At 45.8% G+C, this 19,234-nt stretch overlaps 2 protein-coding genes across 3 annotated transcripts in view; one reads left to right on the forward strand and one right to left on the reverse strand.

Annotated features, from left to right (window-relative positions):
• Positions 1 to 11,079: 11,079 nt before the first annotated feature.
• LOC144141125 (tubulin beta chain-like) lies at positions 11,080 to 15,981 on the reverse strand. 2 transcript variants are annotated; one of them, XM_077672652.1, is made up of 6 exons: positions 15,803 to 15,981; positions 13,735 to 13,843; positions 13,064 to 13,174; positions 12,514 to 12,958; positions 11,988 to 12,424; positions 11,080 to 11,487 (listed from the first exon to the last, which is right to left on the reverse strand). In XM_077672652.1, exons 1-6 carry the CDS (start codon positions 15,857 to 15,859, stop codon positions 11,306 to 11,308), a joined length of 1,341 nt encoding a protein of 446 aa, XP_077528778.1. In that variant the 5' UTR covers positions 15,860 to 15,981; the 3' UTR covers positions 11,080 to 11,305. The 2 variants fall into 2 exon arrangements, with proteins under 2 accessions (XP_077528778.1, XP_077528779.1); XM_077672653.1 differs by having other exon boundaries at positions 13,064 to 13,171; positions 15,803 to 15,970.
• A 393-nt stretch (positions 15,982 to 16,374) lies between these two features.
• LOC144141126 (actin-related protein 6-like) overlaps positions 16,375 to 19,234 on the forward strand; it is a 46,550-nt gene continuing 43,690 nt past the window's right edge. The window contains exons 1-2 of the mRNA XM_077672654.1: positions 16,375 to 16,524; positions 18,744 to 18,861. Coding sequence (XP_077528780.1) covers positions 16,448 to 16,524; positions 18,744 to 18,861 — 195 coding nt within the window. The 5' untranslated portion in view covers positions 16,375 to 16,447. The remainder of the gene's footprint in view (positions 16,525 to 18,743; positions 18,862 to 19,234) is intronic.

Below are 19,234 nucleotides of genomic sequence, written 5' to 3' on the forward strand. Positions count from 1 at the left end.
TACGGTTGTCGCTGTTGACCTTTCTGCAGAGTTTCGAAAGCTTATTGGGGGCGGAAAAAACCACTCTGACACCGGCCTTCTTTCCAGTTTTCATAAGCTGGTGCAAGTATGGGATGACGGCGACTCTTTCTTTGTTGTGGGTTTTCTCAGGTTTGCCTTCCCAGATTTCCTTCAGGAAGACTGCTTCGAGGCTTTTGACCAACAGTTGTTGGTCGAAACGTGTCAAACTTGTTGGTCTTGCTGATTTTTTCCCTTTTGATTTCGAATATGCCGTTTTTTTTTTTGAGTCAGTCAATTACCTCCAAAGATGATTAGAGATAATTAGACATTTTCGGTCAAACAATACAAAAAACAGTGTTGTCTTTGCCATAAAACTGTAGTCTTTGTATTTTCCAGTACCGTGAACCCTGGTGAATGCAATAACCGAATCGGTTTTTTGATGTATCGCTTGGAACTAATTTTACAGCTCATTGAACTTTAATGTTTGAAATGGGCATTCGAAATGATTCCTTGCCAATGGTGTTACCAAGCTTTAATGAGCTGTAAAATTATTTCCAAGCGGTGCATCAAAAAACGCATTCTCTTATTGCACTCACCAGGGTTCATAGTATTGGAAAATATATAGAGATTACATATTTTATGACCAACGTTGTATCGTCTAGGGTCATTCCACGCCAAACGTCCCAGAGAGTTCACTCGACGACCATCGCCGATTACACTATAAACATTTATAATTGATCACTTCCATACACTATTTATTCTCCTAGACTATTTTCGGCGGGAAAAAATTATTCTGTCTCTTTCAGCCTTTTGAAAACCGCCGTGGTGACAAAAACCTACGTTGCGAAAACTAAAACTACGTTGCGAAAACTAAAAATAAAATAATACACGCAGTGCAGTGAATTATTTCCAGGCGATAGAAAAAGAAGCGCGCTTCTTTGCTACAGTGCATTGGAAGTTGCTACTAGTGTGTTTCAAAATGGGCGTTGCAGTGAAGCAAAGTGGCGTTTCTGAGCAATGTTAACGATTTTTTACAGCTATCGAAACTTTTGTAGGGACAATGCAGCTGCATACATTGTTTATATTGTTGACGATGAGTGCGGAAGAAAAATATGGGAGCTGGGGAGCAGATAGTTTCAGTGTGATAAAAACGTGAAATTTGAAAAATTTGCAAAATTGTCCATGTCAGACGCTTATTGCACTGTGTGGTGGTCCATGTAAAAATACAGGCTTAGGCTCATTTGAAAGGGTGTGCAAAGAGGATTTATTTCAGACAGTTTAATTGGAGTCTTTTTGTTTTAAGCGAGAAAATAATTTTTATAATGAGCACCCACCACACAGCCCCAGATGGCGGTCCACTTCACTGCAACTACGCTTCCTGTGCGGCAGCGGAGATCTTGGTGGTAAGAGGAGATGGCAAAGTGGTGGAACAAAATTTTGGCAAAAAGTTGCCACCGATAAAGAAATGTGGTTTTCTTGACATTTTGCGAATAGAGGAAGTATATTTGACCCTCTGGCCGTTGAAATAATAATTATGGTTATAAAGTTTAATACATATATAACTTGACCTACAAAATCAAAAATGAAAATCTTGCATAGCTCCCGCAGAAATTGCAGACGAAATTAGAAACTCTTGAAAGGAACGACTGAAACGTGAATAAAAAAATTGACAGCTAACCAACCGTGCGACGCTTTGCATTTGCACTAATGTGCATGCCTGTCAGAGTTAACAAATTTAATCCGTACGATAGCACACGGGGAGAGATAATTGGTCGAATGTGGCATTTTGAAAAGCCAGAAAAATTATTCAAAAATAGGCGCATCAAAAGTTATGAGTGAGCTCACTTACGAAATAAAAGATGTGTATCTTATAGGTATAAAAAGCCCAGGAAAGAACACTGAAACACGAATAAAAAAAATGGCTATGGCTTAGTCTGGTTCAGTGGTGGATTCGCTTCGTCAAACGTGGATGTAGCTGTATTGCCGACCACGTCTCAAAGCCATTTGGCCCCCTGCAACGTTCACGGGAGGAGGCCCACCTTGCTTGCAGTCACGCACAACGATTACGGCGTTCCTCTTTCATGGCAAACGCGGTGCAAGACGAGTCACGTAGCCCGAGACAACCCAGCGTGGGAGGCGGTGGGGTTGGTCGGCGGCCGCCACTGCTGGTTAAGCAGAATGACTGAAAACGGCGCCTCGGGCACAGCAACGAAAGCAGGCCCAGCGAATCACACGATGCGCTTCAAAGGGTGTGTCGCAGGGGGGTGTCTGCGGTCAAAAGGTGAACTTGCGCATCCATGGCAAAGCCGCGGGATGAAAGTACGGTAGTAATGCTTTGCTTTCAAAACCGGGTCATCCACTAACGTAAAACCTGGGGAGGAGGGGCAAAGCATGCAGTGTATAAGTGCACTTATATATTCAGATTGTAAGATATCTCACTTCCCATGCGGCGCGCATGCTGATATACGCGACGTCCCAATTATGAAAACAGAGAAGTGAAATTCGAAACTGACAACTGCAAATTTTGAAGTTAAAGTACGTACGGAATGAAGAAGCAAGCAAGCAAGCAAGCAAGCAAGGGTGAACGAAAAACGAGGGTCCCGGTGTGTTCTTTTAGTGCGCGTTTTTGCCCGCGGAGATTAAATTGTTCTAGCGTGAGGCGTTGGAAAACGATTGCCACGGTGGTTTAGTACCATGACCACATGAGAATACAACGACGACAGGAGACGCCGACAGCCCCAGCCCTAACGGGCTTCGCCCTTGAGAGAGTCATGCTCGCATGTATATAGCTGGTATGACCCGCACCTTATGCAGTCAGACAAGTAATGGCGTTTGATGCCTCACTTAGGCCTCCAATTTGACAGGAGTTAACCTTGTTTCCGGCTTACAAATTTTACACAAGCAGCGTTTTACCTAAGCTAACATACGTCAGCTAGCGTAGACTTATTTACCGCATGGGTTGCACGTTCGTGTTACCTAGGCTTTTTGTAGCAAAAGCTACAGCACGCTACCTCGGGCAGTCTTTGCGGAGTGACCAGTTTTGACTTTCAGAGCTAGAGGTCAAACCACCCTTCTGCAAGCGCCCGGCACGAAGCAGCGGCCTAATGGCGGGGAGAGATAGGCGGCAGGGAAGAACTAGGCGAGAAGGGAAAGGGACGTGCGCTGGACCCGTGTCGCCACCTGGTGGGGTGCAGGTATAGTGCAAGGAGCAGCGGCCCGATGGCGGGGAGAGTAGTATTAACTCCATGGCGGGGAGAGATAGGCGAGGAGGGAACGGAGACGTGTGCGAGACCCGTGTCGCCACCTTGGGGAGGAAGGCGAGGAGACCGCCGCCGCAAAGGAAAGCCAGTAGGCCACGTGCGTCGCAAAGCCGTGTGCAATGGATCAAGGTCGACGAACATCTGCAGCCTTGGTCGCTCGTGCAGCGGCGAGGCGTAAACGACGCCGTGAGGTGAAAAAGCTTAGATGGTGAACAAACAGTGTATTTATTGCAATTGCCTATATGATTGCAAAACCACACCTCGGCAATGGGCCTAGCCAGGGCTGTGACGCTTTCGCTATCCACCGGGGTTAACAATTCAGCGAAACCAGAGCACTTTTTTTTTTTTTTTGCATAGCTTGGGCGTCGTGCGACAAAGCCAACCCAACTACATGCATAAGCTTGCATTTGGGTTAAGCTTCTAGAGCAAACCAGAAGCTTGCAACTTTATGTACTCTATTCGCACAGTTCGAGTTATCGAAAACTTCGAATAACCGAAACAGTAAAACTGCACTGCGAATGGAACCAAACAACAAACACTCGCGAATTAATCAAACGTACTTTCGAATAATAATTCGCGCCTGTACACGATGCACGCATATAAAAGGCAAAACACTTTTTCCGATTTCGACGTTTAGGGGATTGAAGCCCGGCCTATTGTATTCAGAAGTAGGAAGCACAAAAACATATGAGTGTTTGCTGATAGGCTACCATTGTGTGCTTTGTGCTGCAAGTTCTCTGGCTTGTTGTTAAGGGGGCCATGAAGACAAAACAGATGCAGTTTGGATCATTAGAAAGACTGCTTTGTCTGAATAACAGTGGCAGTTCTGTGGCAAACTTCAAACAAACACTGGAGATATTAGGGAAAAGTGATGAAGCAATGGTGACTTCCCAGCCACTTTTCAGCGAGGTCTCTACATCGTCACTGCCGCCGACCCGACCCAACATGCTCGAAATGTGTTCACTTGAAAGATTAAAGGAGCCATGAAGACAAAATACTAGTTTGGTCCATTAGAAAGGCTGCTTTGTCCTGATAAAAATGATACCGATTTCATCGCAAACTTCCAAAAAATAACGGAGATATTAAAGAAAACGTGTGAAGCAGTCGGACCCCCTAGCCAACTTCCCGCAACTTTTCTATGACGTCACAGAATCTTGTTTGGGCGATTGGCGGCGGCCGAACTAATCAATCGCCAGGACACATGACTGGACGATTGCAGTGGGGCCGCTAGTTCCGTTTGATCGAATCACTTGAATGCTAACGTGCACCTAACCCCCTGAAAATTATGGTTTTAGTGCAGGCCCATATGACGTCACTTGCGCCGATAACACGTCACTGTGGCGCGAAATTTGAAAGTCATCAAGTGTTTCTTGCGTTTTCATCGGTTAAAAAATGTCTTTCGTGGACGGACTGAAGATGAGTGAGGTACTAAAGTATAACTCTTTTTTTTTTAAACAAGGTTGTATTTTCTCTTCATGTACCCGCACGGTAGCGGGCTTCTAAAATCCTTAAAAACTTCGAAACCCCTTGCGGAATTATCACGGGGCTTTGAAGCATGGAGTTATGTTTCCCCTTGGAAACTCTTGAATTGTCTGGGCAATAGAGAAGAGGCCCGATTATGTGACATGCTTATCATGGCTTAATTATCAGCAGAAACATAATTTTACAATTTAAAGCAAGCTAGGGAGCAGAGTCACGGACAAATGGAACGCGATCACGAAAATACGAACCGGAACACACAAATTGCGTGATTTCTTTCCATGCAAGCCGTACTGACGCGTGGCTTAATTACAGCAACAAAGTTGAGAAATGGGGCTTTCCAAATATACCAATAGCGTGCCATTATTGGACATTCACGAACAGTATGAAAATAATATTTTTTCTAGGTTGATTGTTGAACCAGGAATTTCTTCTAGCTAGAAATAGGCAAAATATATACCTACAAATTCAGTTTCTAGCTCGTTTCTAGCTGGGTTGAGATTTTTTTCCAGCTGGCAGCTATTACTTCCAGCTAGCATTTGCCAGTCCAGCCGGGAGAAAAAAAAAACCTGCAGGCTTGAAATAATCGTCTCTAGCTAGACTAAGCATTTTCTAGTTAGAAGCTGTCGATTCCAGTTAGAATCTATAAATAAAGTCAGAAATGGGGCTGTAAATGATGATTTCTTGCTAGAAATGCTCTTTCCATTTCCATGGGCGATATTTTTCAATTTAATGCGTGTCCTGGTTCATAATTTCGTGTTCACGTTTAATTTTTCCGTGACTGTACAAGCCTGTTGCTTCATACAACAGCTCGTCCTGTTATTCACTTTGCCAGGGATCATTTGAAAACCTAGCTTGAAAACCCTTGAATTTGGAAAGATCGTTTTCAAGGCCTTGAAAATTCCTGAAATTTGTAAATCCTTGAATTTCGGGAATTTTCCTGTTCCGTAAGCATAAAAGCAACGTGCAGGCTACAAAATGACAGAGTGAGGATTTTCGCTTGGTTGATCTTTAGCGAATGAAGTCTGGCAATTTGTAACACACTAAAACTAGCTGCTTATCTGTGTAACTGTAACAAACAATGGTGAGAAATTATCAATGAAGGAAATGTCGCTGGAGCGATCGTTTTAACAACGGGACCTGTCAAAATGGAAGTCCTCTAGTTGAAATGTTGGCTCCATCACTGTGCCCATTTTTTGCCGATTTCTCATTACTTCACTCCTCCATTTTACCCTGAACATCGGTCTTATTTTTTCAACAGACAGCGAGGTCCTTGAAAATCCACTCAGATAGCCTTGAAAGTTCTTGAGAACCCTTGCATTTTTGTCATATAAACCAGCATGAACTGTGCTTTGCTCTTCTTTCTGTCATTGTGCCCCAGGCACCACGTGCAAAGACAACACCGCCTAGATCTAGGTGGTGTTGGCTAAGACCCACCACATCTTGAAACGAATCGTGCCGACACTCGGGTGAAATATAAGAGCACAGGTCAGTAAGGCTCCAAACATGAAATTTCGACGAGTGTGATGGTGGGCAGAGTCAGGATACTCTGAATACCCCTCCTCTCCCCACGCCATACTTGATGAACTCGGAAATTTCAGGGGAGGACGTAGCGGGTGGTATTAATTTAAGCTCCTTGCTATTCAAGACTGTGTATTAAGAGCACTTTTGTAGTATGAAAATGTTTAAAACTGCGTAGCTTATAGCCCCTTCAATATTATTGCGAGATGTGTTAAACTTGTCAATTTCGAAAGGGTGGAGTTGTAACTCTCGGGGTAATTTTTTTAAACCGTGACGAAGCAAACATCCGCGTCTGATATCGAACAAAACACTAGTAAAAGGTTAGTCATACGTGCTGCCCTGCACCCTTGGAAATGGCTGCAGTGTGGGGGTTCGCGAATATTAGAAACTTCGAATATTCAAATATCGAAGTGGATAACGCAATATTCGGTTCGATTTTGATTAAAATAAAACAAGTCAAAAATTTCAGTTCAAGAACATGCACCGGCGCTTCCCGCTTCCGGCGAAGGGCTTTCCCGCATTGCTCTAGTGACGTGCGGACAAACGGCAAGATGAGGATTCTTTTGGGGCAGCACCGCTTTATCTTCTCGGCATTGGGCATATGCGTCAGGCGAACTCCGCCCTCCTGCTTCTATTTTCGCATCCCGATAGCGTGGTCGCGCTCTATTTGCACAAGTGAACACTCTCTAGATCAGAAAGCCCAGCTACATAGTGTTCGCGGAGGAAGATCAGTGGCTGGGTGATGGCGACGCCCCCCCCCGGCCCTCCCCCCCCCCCCCCCCCCCCTTTGCCGCTCTGGTTTTCTCATAACTGATGCAGCAATTTGTCTTTTTAAAAAAAAAAACCTACAACGTCATCCTGTTTTTGTATGGGACATAATAAAAACGACGAACTGTTGTCTATTTGACAGCACACAGGGAGGGAGACAGGGAGATAAAAAGCTTTTTGACAATTAAGCAGGCATTGGCACTGCGGCACTTCAGAAGCTGCAGTGGGTTTACCATGCACGGTGCACTTGCGTTTGTTATCACGCACTCCCCGATTTAGATCTCAAAGTGTTGACTGTATTTTTCTGGACTTTGCCAAAGCATTTGATACCGTATGTCATAAACTACTACTGTTCAAATTAGGTAAACTTAATCTTGATACTGACATCATAAAATGAATCGAAAGCTTCCTCACAGAATGCTCCCAATATGTAACTGCTAATGAATGCAACTCCTCTTCCTCTCCTGTAACTTCTGGTGTCCCGCAAGGATCCGTTCTTGGTCCTTTACTGTTCCTAATCTACATTAATGACTGCCTAATAACATTTCCTCTAACATAAAGTTGTTTGCAGATGACGGTGTGATTTATCGGGAAATTAAAAGCCCCGCCGACCAACTTCAGTTTGATATAGATATTTCTTCTGGGTGCAATACTTGGCTAATGAACCTAACCTCTTCTAAATGCAAGAATATGAGTTTCACATCGAACCTGCGATATTTGTTCTGACTACGTACTGAATAATTTTTCCCTCAGCAAATTAAAGTTACCTGTTCCAAATATCTTGGTGTTACAATTTCTGACGACCTTTCATTGCAGACTCACATTGACGTTATTAAAAATAATGCTAACCATACTATTTTACGATGCAACTTCTCTCTTGCACCAATAAGTTGACTTTTTTTTTTATAAAACTTTAGTAAAGGCCTAAGCTTGAATACTCGTCATCTGTACGGGACCCACAGGTTAACATTCATATCAGAAGCTTAGAATCCATCCAAAATCGTGCCGCATTGTGAAATTACTCCTGTAAGACGAGCAAACACATGAAATCCAGCCAGCTTATCACTTCGCCGCAAAATTTCACACCTGTGCCTCTTCCACAAGATTTATCGTTGTATGCCTTCGTTAAGTACGTAACTTGCTTTTTTCGCCACCATCCTACATTTCATCCAGCAGCGATCATCACTTCAAAGTTGGAATTCCAAGCAGCTGGACAAATCTTCATTTTAACTCGTTCGTGCCCACAACTTCCTCGGACTGGAACCACCTTCCAGTTTCCATCGCATCAATCGACACGACTAACTTCAAGATGGCCATACATGCGTGCCCTTTTTGATGTTGCTCCGTCTTGTTCTATTGTTTGTAAAACGTTTTTTTATCACTCCTCTCTTTAATGCATTGCTTTGAGTAAATAAATAAAAAATGAATAATTTTTTTTCTTGCAGGTAGCAGCTTGTGTGTACTTTGGCATGCATTCAGCCAGTGCTTTGCGTATGACTGAAATTAGCGTTTTGTTTATAAGAGGTACTGTCTACTACTAGCATGCTTACAGGCAGCATGTACGCTTGATGTAAGAACGTAGCATGGTGATTACAGTCGGACACGGATATATCGAATTATTGTCTATATCGAACTGTCTGAACACCCCCTTGGAAATCCCTTGCAAAAGTATAGCGCTGTTGTACGCGTATATCGAACTCTCGATCACGGGCAAATTCGATATATCAAACGCTGCGCTCCAAGTGCCCCTGCAAGTGCACTTCTCCTGATGGCGTGGATGTGATGAGGATGGTGACTTCTCCTGCCGCGCTCGGTTTCTGGCATTTTTTCTGCATGCTGGAGCGGTTTTCAGTGGTTGATCGTGTAGGGGACCCATGTGGCGTGTTACGTGTTTTGGTCCACGGCCCGCGTTTCGGAGCCATGGTCATGGAAAAACGGAAGACTTTGGATTTAGAGCAGCCTTATGACGCAGAAGAAGCAAGCGAAGCTTACAGATTTTTTGTGAGTGTTAAATTGTCGTTATCGCAGCGGTGTGGCTTTGAATTTACCGTGCTCTGCGGAACAAATCGGTAAGGTACCGCTTGTAGCGATTTTGAAAAGCTCTCAGTTATGTGCGGAGTTTTCAGATACGCTTAAGATGGGCATATTTCATATTTCGAATTATCGATATATCGAACTATTTCGTGATCCCCTCGCAGTTCAATATATCCGTGTTCGACTGTATATATAAACACCAATGCCCTCTTGCTCTGGTCTACAGTATCGCAAATAAATGCAGAACTTGCATGAGGTCAGCAAACTACGTTCAAGAGTGCTGCGGTGTCAATGCCTGCTTGTCAAGAAAACTTTATCTCGGTGTATAGGAGCACAAAGCTAGACAGCACATTGTGTTTCCCAAGTCCTATGCAGAAAAAGAAATAGAGGTTGAAAAAAAAAGAGCAAGGAATATGCATGCGTTAATCAGAAAACTGGAGACTAGGAGGCTCCGTCAGTGCACGGCTGGGCTTTTTCATCCAGAGAGCGTTGGCTGGGGCAGCTCGAGTGCGACCACATATCAGGACGCGAAAAAGAAAAAAAAGCCACGAAGGTCGAGTAGGCCAAATTCTTGTCTACTTTGACGACATCCACAGTGAAATGGCCGACAAGCACCACCGGGAAAAACTGTTAGACTATGGGCATGCATGTGTGTGACGTACAATGCAGGACCAGGTCCCCTTCTTTGCTTGCAATATATGCCTGGGGGGTCAGATTAGAATGGACATTGTGAAGACCAAGCTCAAGCAATTTGGATAAGTGAAGCAAAAACAACTCGTAACCAATCAGAGTTGGATCCTGTTTGTCAGCGACCACTTTTGGCTGGCCTGTTGCAGGGGTCCCAGTCAGCCAACCTACAGAACACAGTGCGAATGTTCAGTTTTTGCAAACAAAACAGCTACAGTTATGGCTAAAATCCAACTTTGCAAACTGTTCCGACCATAAGCGTACCGCCATCTTAAAGAGTGCACGTGTTGCAGTGGCTCATCGCATAAGGTCTTATGCCCAAAGGATGCGGGTTTCAATTGCAGCCGCAGTGGCTGCTTTTATGATGCAGGTGAAAAGCTCAACATGTGCGAGATATCAGCGCATGTTAACAGGTCACAGAAATTCATCCAGAGCAGTCCATTACGGTGAAACTAGCCCAGATGTTGCTTCGGCATGCAAAACCCCACAATCAATTTTACAGAATAGGCTCCAAGTAAATTTGTTCTGCAGAGCTGATAACTATCTTTCAAAAAAAAAAGAAAAAAAAAGCCATCTTCAGAGAAGTGTTGCACTGGGCAAGCAATCATTTACATGGCCACCATGGTGTCCAGAGGAACAGGTGCTCGTGTGGATCACTGTGCTGCACACAGGTATTGGAACAAACAGTGGGATGGTCACCCAGTAAAACTGTGCAACAATCTCTCCTCTATGAAATCACGACGAAAATCGTGCATCCTTCCACTCTCAAGGATACTAATTTGCAATAGAGCATACTTTGTAGCCAATTAGCTGATTGAAACTTGGAAGCATTCAAGCTTTGTACTAGCACACATCAGGCCATGCGTTTCCTTCCCGCATCATGGATGTTACAAGCACACGAGCCTAAACCGCTCGACCACAGCGAACAGCAGTCCTGTTACATTGGCCACGAGACAGACTGAAATGTCCACCAGCATGCAAACCATGACCACGAAGCCCGCCTGTACATGCAAGGACCAGCTGGCGATATGCGCACGACACTGGCCAAAACATTGCTCAGAAAACCTTTCCAGCTGAATTCAAAAAAGAGCCTTATGGCCACACCAGAAAATTTAGCAGAAAGCCAAATGCTAAGCTACATGCTATTCATGCCTTTTAACTATTCATGAATACCCTTGGATAGGTATCTAAGGCAATTTTCTGGAAGCACCTAAGGAACCAGTCTACACAGGCAAGCAGTATAGAAGACTGCCCCCTGAGCGGTTAATGAGAACATTCCAGTCTCCTGCCATCAACATGCAATGGCCACACAGATACCAACACCGCAAAGTGGTGGAACAAAATAATTTATTGACAAGAAATGGGAAGAGGCTAGGAAAATTGGGGGCAGGAAACAGACGAAACAAAACTCCAAAAAAGAATGTACAGTGGGAACAAAATCAAACTGGAACACAGGGAATTAGAAAAAAGAAAGTAGCCTCAAACTAGAACATGGGTAAAGAGAACGAAAAAAAAAAAAAAAAAAAAGAACAGGGGCAAGTGGAACGTGGTTGTGTTTAGGCCTCTGCGTCGGCCTCAGGCTCATCCTCGAACTCTCCCTCTTCATCGGCAGTTGCCTCCTGGTATTGCTGGTACTCGGAGACCAGGTCGTTCATGTTGGACTCTGCCTCAGTGAACTCCATCTCGTCCATGCCCTCTCCGGTGTACCAGTGGAGGAAAGCCTTGCGCCGGAACATGGCTGCGCAAAAGGAAAAAGAGAGCGGTAAGAGATAGCCAAGCACTGCAAACGCACTCTTATACTGAAAAAGACACCCAAAAGGAAAACTTTAACACCCTCCCAAAAACTTGTCAATTGCAACCTTACAGCTCAGCATAAACAAGAACACTATTTTGAACAGTGCTCAGCCATTTTTATTGGATAGGGGGTAGGGAGTAGACAAAATGGGTTCAAATGATTTTAGCAAGCACTAAAATAACCCCTACAGGTAATTGTCCAACACTCAAGCAAAGGAGTCATGTTCACTAAGGTGTAATAGACACTGAAAACTCCTTTTAATGGTGTAAATCACTAGTGCAGCAGGCATTTTTGGCTGCTGCATTATGGCCAGTCAGTGTGCACCTACAAGGGCTTTGCACAGACAAGTTATACTGAAGAGTGGAAGAACTGGACGATGCAAAACTGTCCAAATAGCGAACTTAAGCACACCGCACAGCCGCTCTGAGAAAACCAAGACATACCGGTGAACTGCTCGGAGATTCGCTTGAACAGCTCCTGGATGGCAGTGCTGTTGCCGATGAAGGTGGCAGACATCTTCAGGCCCCGGGGTGGAATGTCGCAGACGGCAGTCTTGACGTTGTTCGGGATCCACTCCACGAAGTACGAGGCGTTCTTGTTCTGGACATTGAGCATCTGCTCATCCACCTCCCGCATGGACATACGACCACGGAAGATGGCCGCCACGGTGAGGTATCGGCCATGTCGGGGGTCGCAAGCCGCCATCATGTTCTTGGCGTCGAACATCTGCTGGGTGAGCTCGGGAACAGAGAGCGCCCGGTACTGCTGCGATCCCCTGGCGGTCAGCGGAGCAAAACCAGGCATGAAGAAGTGGAGACGCGGGAATGGAACCATGTTCACTGCCAGTTTCCGCAAGTCAGCGTTGAGCTGTCCAGGGAACCTGCACGCATTAGAATGGAAAGAGTTAAGTGGACATCAAAATTCAGAAAGGAGCAGGGAACCAGAGGAAGCATCTGTTGAAGGACGCACCTGAGGCAGGTGGTGACACCCGACATGGTGGCCGAGACGAGGTGGTTCAGGTCACCATAGGTCGGCGTGGTGAGCTTCAGCGTGCGGAAGCAGATGTCGTAAAGGGCCTCATTGTCGATGCAGAAGGTCTCATCTGTGTTCTCAACCAGCTGGTGAACAGACAGGGTGGCATTGTAGGGCTCCACAACGGTGTCCGAGACCTTGGGAGAGGGGACTACGCTGAAGGTGTTCATGATGCGGTCGGGGTATTCTTCCCGGATCTTCGAGATGAGCAGGGTGCCCATCCCGGAGCCGGTGCCTCCTCCGAGGGAGTGGGTGAGCTGGAAGCCCTGCAGGCAGTCGCACCCCTCGGCTTCCTTGCGGACCACATCGAGGACAGAGTCCACGAGCTCCGCGCCCTCAGTGTAGTGGCCCTTGGCCCAGTTGTTGCCGGCACCACTCTGGCCTGCATGGAAAAGTCCCAAGGACATTAGATAGTCAAATTTCTGAATGTCCCCAGCTTCCATCCCGGGGAAGCTCCCAAGGACAGAATAAAGATGAAAAGCCGTACCGAAGACAAAGTTGTCAGGCCTGAAGAGCTGGCCGAAGGGTCCGGACCGCACAGAGTCCATGGTGCCAGGCTCCAGGTCCACCAGGATGGCCCGCGGCACGTATTTGCCTCCTCCAACAAGGCAACAGAGGCACGGTCAGCGCAATAACACACAGGCGCTTGCTGCAAGCACTGACAATGTAAATAAGGGAGCTAGAGTAGCCATATAAATATACGAATCTCGGCAAAGCAGGCAATCTCGACAGCAGCAAGCGTGGTACAAACCATCACAAAGTAGGCCAAGACCGTTAGATTAACACTCGCGCCATCAGTACATAAATAGCTGGTCAGTAAGAGTTATGGTCAATAAAAGTTACAATGACATGTTTTCGTCGAAGCGACAAACCGGTGATTGAAATACTCGTGGTCTTGAAAAATAGTGCTTACTGCACAAGATCAGCTTTTCTCACAAAATTTGATTTAAAAATTTATGCTTGCAAGAACAGCAAGTGCAGTGGCTTTACTTTTGCAGTTACTCCTACTCTGCTCAAAATACCCGCAATAACGGACTCCTTGCACTGTGTGCATAGCTGGTTGTGATAAGGCCATTGCTGTTAATTTGTAACCGAGGGTAGGAATATACCAGGGAAGCAAATGTAAATCCCTAATTAGGCAAAGCGTTAAGCACTTACCAGAGGCCTCATTGTAGTAGACATTGATGCGCTCGAGCTGAAGGTCAGAGTCCCCGTGGTAGCTGCCAGTGGGGTCGATGCCGTGCTCATCAGAGATCACCTCCCAGAACTGCATACAAGGAGAAGGGCGGGGGAAGAGGTTTAAATGGGCACCCGAGTGTGAAGGCGCAATTTGCTAAAAAGACTGCAGGGGAATCGCCAAGGGAAAGCTCAAAATCCGAAAAAAAAAAAAAAAGCAGCGACAAAACTTTTAGCATACCAATACAATAAGTCAGCCAAGCCAAACTGCCTATCAAATCAGTGTGCTCCTCAGTTCAGCTGGGGCTTATCTAGTACGAGTCTCCAAGACTCGTACTATCTCGGCAGCTGAATGGACACGCCCGCCCCAACCTACGGCGTGAGCAGCCAGACTCGATTTTACTCAAACGGCTAAACACCTGCGATTGGCCACATGTCAACGAAAGCATTTTGTCATTAGAACTACACTACTGAAATTCCTGAGGCCGGAAGAGATTTGACAAAGAAAACTAGAAATTATTACCCGAAGGCAAATTTACGAACGCCTACATCCTCGCGGGATAACCACTTGACGCAATCTAATTACCCGCAGTCACATAAACGAAGCGACCTTGCGATCGATAATAAAACACGGCTGACGCATATTTCTTCCTCAACGGCCTTCACTTTGACGTTAACGAAACCACGCCGTCGCCGAAACAATTGTATTTGACGAACTAAATTATCACCTAATGGCAGGTGCCGACAACGTGCGAATTCCTCCGATAAGAGCTGCACGCCGGCCGGCGTACACCTTTTTATCGGCAGCGCCTACGTGACAAAGCGATGCGCAATTCAGAGCAACAATGTTCAAGCCTCGTGGCCTAGAAACAGCGCTCGGTTTAAAAAAAGAAAGGAACCGATAACTGCTGCAATAGCGGCGTACACAATTAAAACAATAGCGCAGTCGCTGCCAACGGCCGCCAGCGCAGCGAGCGGGGTAACTCAAATTCAAAAGGGCGAGCCTCGAACGCCCATTGGTCAACGCCGACCCGATAAGACGAATCAATGGCCGCCGTGCTTCGAAGTTTCCCGGCAGTAGGCGAACGCGCCTTTTCGGCCGCGGAGAAGGAAATTGAAAACGCGCCAAGAAAGGCAACGTCGTACAAACGTGTGAACTAACACCCACAACGAATATCCTTGTAAGGACATGCCAGCACGGGGGCGTTTCAAAATTAGCAGACACGGCGGGACAAAATGGACGCCCGACAAGGATATATGCCCGGGCAGCCGCAATGGCCGATGAAACGGAAAACAAGACACTATCTCGGCCCCGAAAAAGCGGAAACCGCTTTTCAGAGAGGCTAATTATTCGCGACCAGTTAGAAAGATTACGCAGAGCGGAGTAGACGGGCACGTTTTTCTGCAACTGTTTTCATGCAACCACGAGAGGCGTGAAGCGGTTTGCAAACCGGCATTGGAATAACGCGAGAGGATACGGCATGCAGGAGGCGGCAATGGGGGCCCAAATATGACGAATATTTATTAGTCTGCCCTAAGAAGCAGCAAAAGGCGTAAATGAGGACACGACCGAGTCACGACGATTCGCACGGTCCACAAACGTTGCCTCGCCGTGCAGCAAAACCACTAGGCCTTGCTGCTACGCGAAAGATACGGCGCAGGTGAAATCAGAGGAAGTTGTCACTGCGACTTTAAAAGTTGCTCGGCACAGAACACGTCGTTAGCGAAAACTAACCGCCGTCACGGCCATGAGCCGGCTTTGACTGCAACGGTCAGAATCGGGTCATCGCGCCGGCATTGTTAACGGGCGTGGCATTGCTTCATTTCGTCTTGGAGGGCTTGTTAACGAGACGGCGAACAGAAATGCGCGCTCACAGGCGACCGCGAAAACAGCGTGCACTAGCTGGACGACATAAGGCGCCAGCAATGACAGCTGCAGATGGGACGTGGTCATGAGCGCGAATTTGACATTCGGCTAAGCCTAACAGCGCCGCCTCGCACCAACACGCCAGAGCTCAGAAAATAAAGCACGAAATCGGGCGATATTTACCTTGGCGCCGATCTGGTTGCCACACTGGCCAGCCTGGATGTGCACGATTTCCCGCATGTTGGATCTGGAAGAGCTTAAAACCCGAGGAAGACAATGAGGTCTACGGTGAACGAGCCTGGCGCGGAGTAGGAGCCTACAGAGTGGGTCCAACGGCCAGAATAACTGACGTGACCGGATTTTGCCTGTTTTTACTCGAACGACCGATTCAACACGTGGGTCGACAACCAATCGTAGCCTGCGGGCCACTCCCTACGCTGTGATTGGTGGGTTTTGTCACGTGACTGTTATAGGTTGAATTTTGTTTCGGTTTCGATACGAGAACATTTTGTAATTGTTGCGGCCTTATCATGCTCGTAATTAAGCAGTTGATGAGCCTACGTAGTTATCAGTTTAAAATTTGATAAAAAAGTGCAAAAAAGCCCTCTGTAGCATGGTTGTACTTGAATACACAAGTCAACTTAAAACAAATTACCCACAATTCAATCAAGTTGTGACGTAGCACATAGATCGTTGTTTTAAACACTGTAAGCAAAATGAAAAGGGGCTTATCATGACCAATAAAGTGACAGGGTATGTTTAGTACTGCATTCAGCGGCAATATTTGTTGGAATCGGCAACAATGTACACCACTAGCATGCCGTTTTAATGGCGGCCCACTGTTTAGTGGTTGACAACGGCGGAGGCTCGATAAAAGCCGGTTTCACAACTCAAAATGCTCCGAGGTGCGTATTCATGTGGTTTGGTTACCAAGTTGGCCTCAATAAAATCGCATGCACATCTATTTAATGCCCTGTACATCAGTGCTCTAGCCGGCCATTGCTCACAACGAATTCCACGCACTGTCGCCTTGTAACTGCTACATCGCAGTTGTAATTCTATCCGGACTTGGTGTCAGAACTCCCCGAACATAGCAGTTGAGGCGGTATTCACTGAGCCTTGAGTGGCAAACTATTGCTGATGAGGTTAATGGCAATAGTCGCAATTTCGATTAATCTTGCCGTGTTGTCATGTAATCAAGATCATCATTGCCATGTTTGCACTGGCACTTTATTTCGGCGATTGTCGTCGTTTGTTTCAGACTTCGAAAATTCCATCCGTCGTGACGTGTTTTTTAGATCAATATTTAGATCAATATTCCAGCGTGGAACGTAAAAGTCTCAACTTGCCCGGTTCACTTCAACACCTCTTGTGTGTGAGCTGTGGTTATCTGCCCACGTTGTAATCTGTCAAGTGCGCGTAAACAAGATATTTTAGCGCTCGTCGTGGTTTAGAGACAGCAAACAGTGAAGAAAACCATGACACGAAAGTTCGGGCATGGAGACACAATTTCCAGTGTTGGATAAACAGTGACATCGCGTATGTTTTGTTGGGAAGCCGCTGTTGTGAACCCCAATAGAGAGAGCACGTCAAATATATCGCCTGTTTTCGCTTCGCATTTCGCTATTTTGCCAACTCCCCTTCCAGCCCTTAACTTTCACCCAATTGACGTAGGATTTTCCTATTTAACGAGTGGGGGATATGTTTTTGGTGGCACTTTTCTGTTGCATTTTTAGTATCTCAAAGATTCCACTTCAGAACAAATATGACAACATGTGAGCCGTGCAGATTGTTGCAAGCGCCATCCACACGTACCTAATGAGCAAGTGTCTGCTGTACTTTCCACCTCCGTTACCGGAACAACCAAAAAGATAAAACTTATATTTGTGCTACACGAGCGTTTAAAAGGACATTTGAATCGAATAGCCTTTGAAATTTCAAATGCCATTCGAACTGGAAGGAGTTCCGCAGATCTACGTGACAATTCTCAAAAACAGTTGAAAGACGTTCCAGCGTTCACCAGTCAGGTTTTGGCGTCACCACTGCTGCAAGTTTCGTTCTTGACAAAAAATTAATTTTACAGTTGAAATGGGCAAAAGAGATCAAATTGATAACAATCTAAAAACACGCACAAAGCGTGTGCTAACACCCATTTCTTTTTTGGCACCGGCGATATTTAGAGTAGTTCCAAGTTCCCTCGTAATCGTAGAGTGAGCGAGGAAAAACAAAAACGAGTAAAAAATTATGGAGATCGTGCACTTTAAACACCAAGTTTTACTCGTAAATAATTGTTTTGTAATTACGGCGGGCAGAAAATGTGCCCGAGAGTACAACCGTTTTCGTTTCAAAGGGCTTTGAGAACTGCATAGGTCGTTGGTGGTGCTCCTTTGACTCAAATGGAATTTTAACCGAAAGATTTTCGAAAACGTGTAGCCGCTCAAAGGAGCCATCAAGAGAAAATACAACTTCGTGTAATTTGAAAGAACCAGGATTCAGTATCTCACTCAGCTCCATTACAGCCACAAAAGATGTTTATTTAACTAAAAAAAAGCAAGAAGTATTTAAAAACTTTCAAATTTTGCGCCACAGTGACGTGTAATGAGCAAGAATGACGTCATACGGGCCAACAATAAAACATAATTTTCAGTGTGTTAACTGCACGTTAGCATTCAAGTGATGCGGTGAAATGGAACTAGAGGCCCCATTACAGACGTCCAGTCATGTGTCGTCACGACAGGTCAGTTAGGCAGCTGCCAATCGCGCAAACAAGGTTCCGTGACGTCATAGAAAAGTTGCGGGAAATTGGCTAGGGGGTCGCGACTGCTTCACACGTTTTCTTCGATATCTCCGTTATTTGTTCGAAGATTGCGATGATATTGGTATCATTGTTATCGGGACTAAGCAGTCTTTCTAATAAACCCAACTTGTATTTTGTCTTCATGGCTCCTTCAAAGGTGGCATTTGAGTCAAATGACATTCGACTCAAAGGCCTTTGAAACGCTCGTGTAGCACGGGCATTCAGGTTCAAGCGAAGCTATCAAATTTCTCTCCTGTGATGAGTAGGGCGACGTCAACCCTAGTCACCCCTGTGACGTGTTGTGCGTGCCCTTCTCGCAAACGACAGGATCCTTCCCAACTGCATCACCAAAGCCAAGAGTGAGCGGCGGCGGCAGTTCATTGGGGACCAGCTGGATGATTGCAAGGACATGTCCGGTCTCTTCTACCTGCTGCCTTTCCAGAAGGTGAGACCTGTTACGGGGAAATTCCCGGTGTACCTAATTAGGGGGAGTGGGAGGGAATTTCGGGGGGGAAGTTTCCCTAGGAACCAATGCTAGGGAACTCCTGGCGAGGAGACATGCCTGAGTGGGGATGGCATTTGGGCCACATTTCCCCCTCGCCCCATATATTAAAAAGCCTTTATGCGTAGCACTCTACATGTCGATTCTGTCCAGTGTTGGTCGTCCCAAGTGGAGGCCACTGTAGACAATAAATAATGAGGAGTCTAGGTAGCTGTGCTGGGGAAAAAAAATCAAAAACACCTGTTCTCCAATGTGCTTGTAGTGTTAAACATTCTAGGCCATAAATTAGAGTTGCATATGCCTTCAGTCTAGAAAT

This window comes from Haemaphysalis longicornis, unplaced genomic scaffold, assembly GCF_048455015.1.
Source record: "Haemaphysalis longicornis isolate Haplotype H1 unplaced genomic scaffold, Haemaphysalis longicornis Haplotype H1 scaffold_6, whole genome shotgun sequence".
Lineage (NCBI taxonomy): Eukaryota > Metazoa > Arthropoda > Arachnida > Ixodida > Ixodidae > Haemaphysalis > Haemaphysalis longicornis.

Coding starts and splice junctions, on each gene's coding strand:
- LOC144141125 (XM_077672652.1), bottom strand. CDS start 15,859: ATGCGGGAAATCGTGCACATCCAGGCTGGCCAGTGTGGCAACCAGATC. Junction 13,844..15,802: donor GCAACCAGATCGGCGCCAAG/GTAAATATCGCC, acceptor CCTTGTATGCAG/TTCTGGGAGGTGATCTCTGA. Junction 12,425..12,513: donor GGTGTCACCACCTGCCTCAG/GTGCGTCCTTCA, acceptor TAATGCGTGCAG/GTTCCCTGGACAGCTCAACG.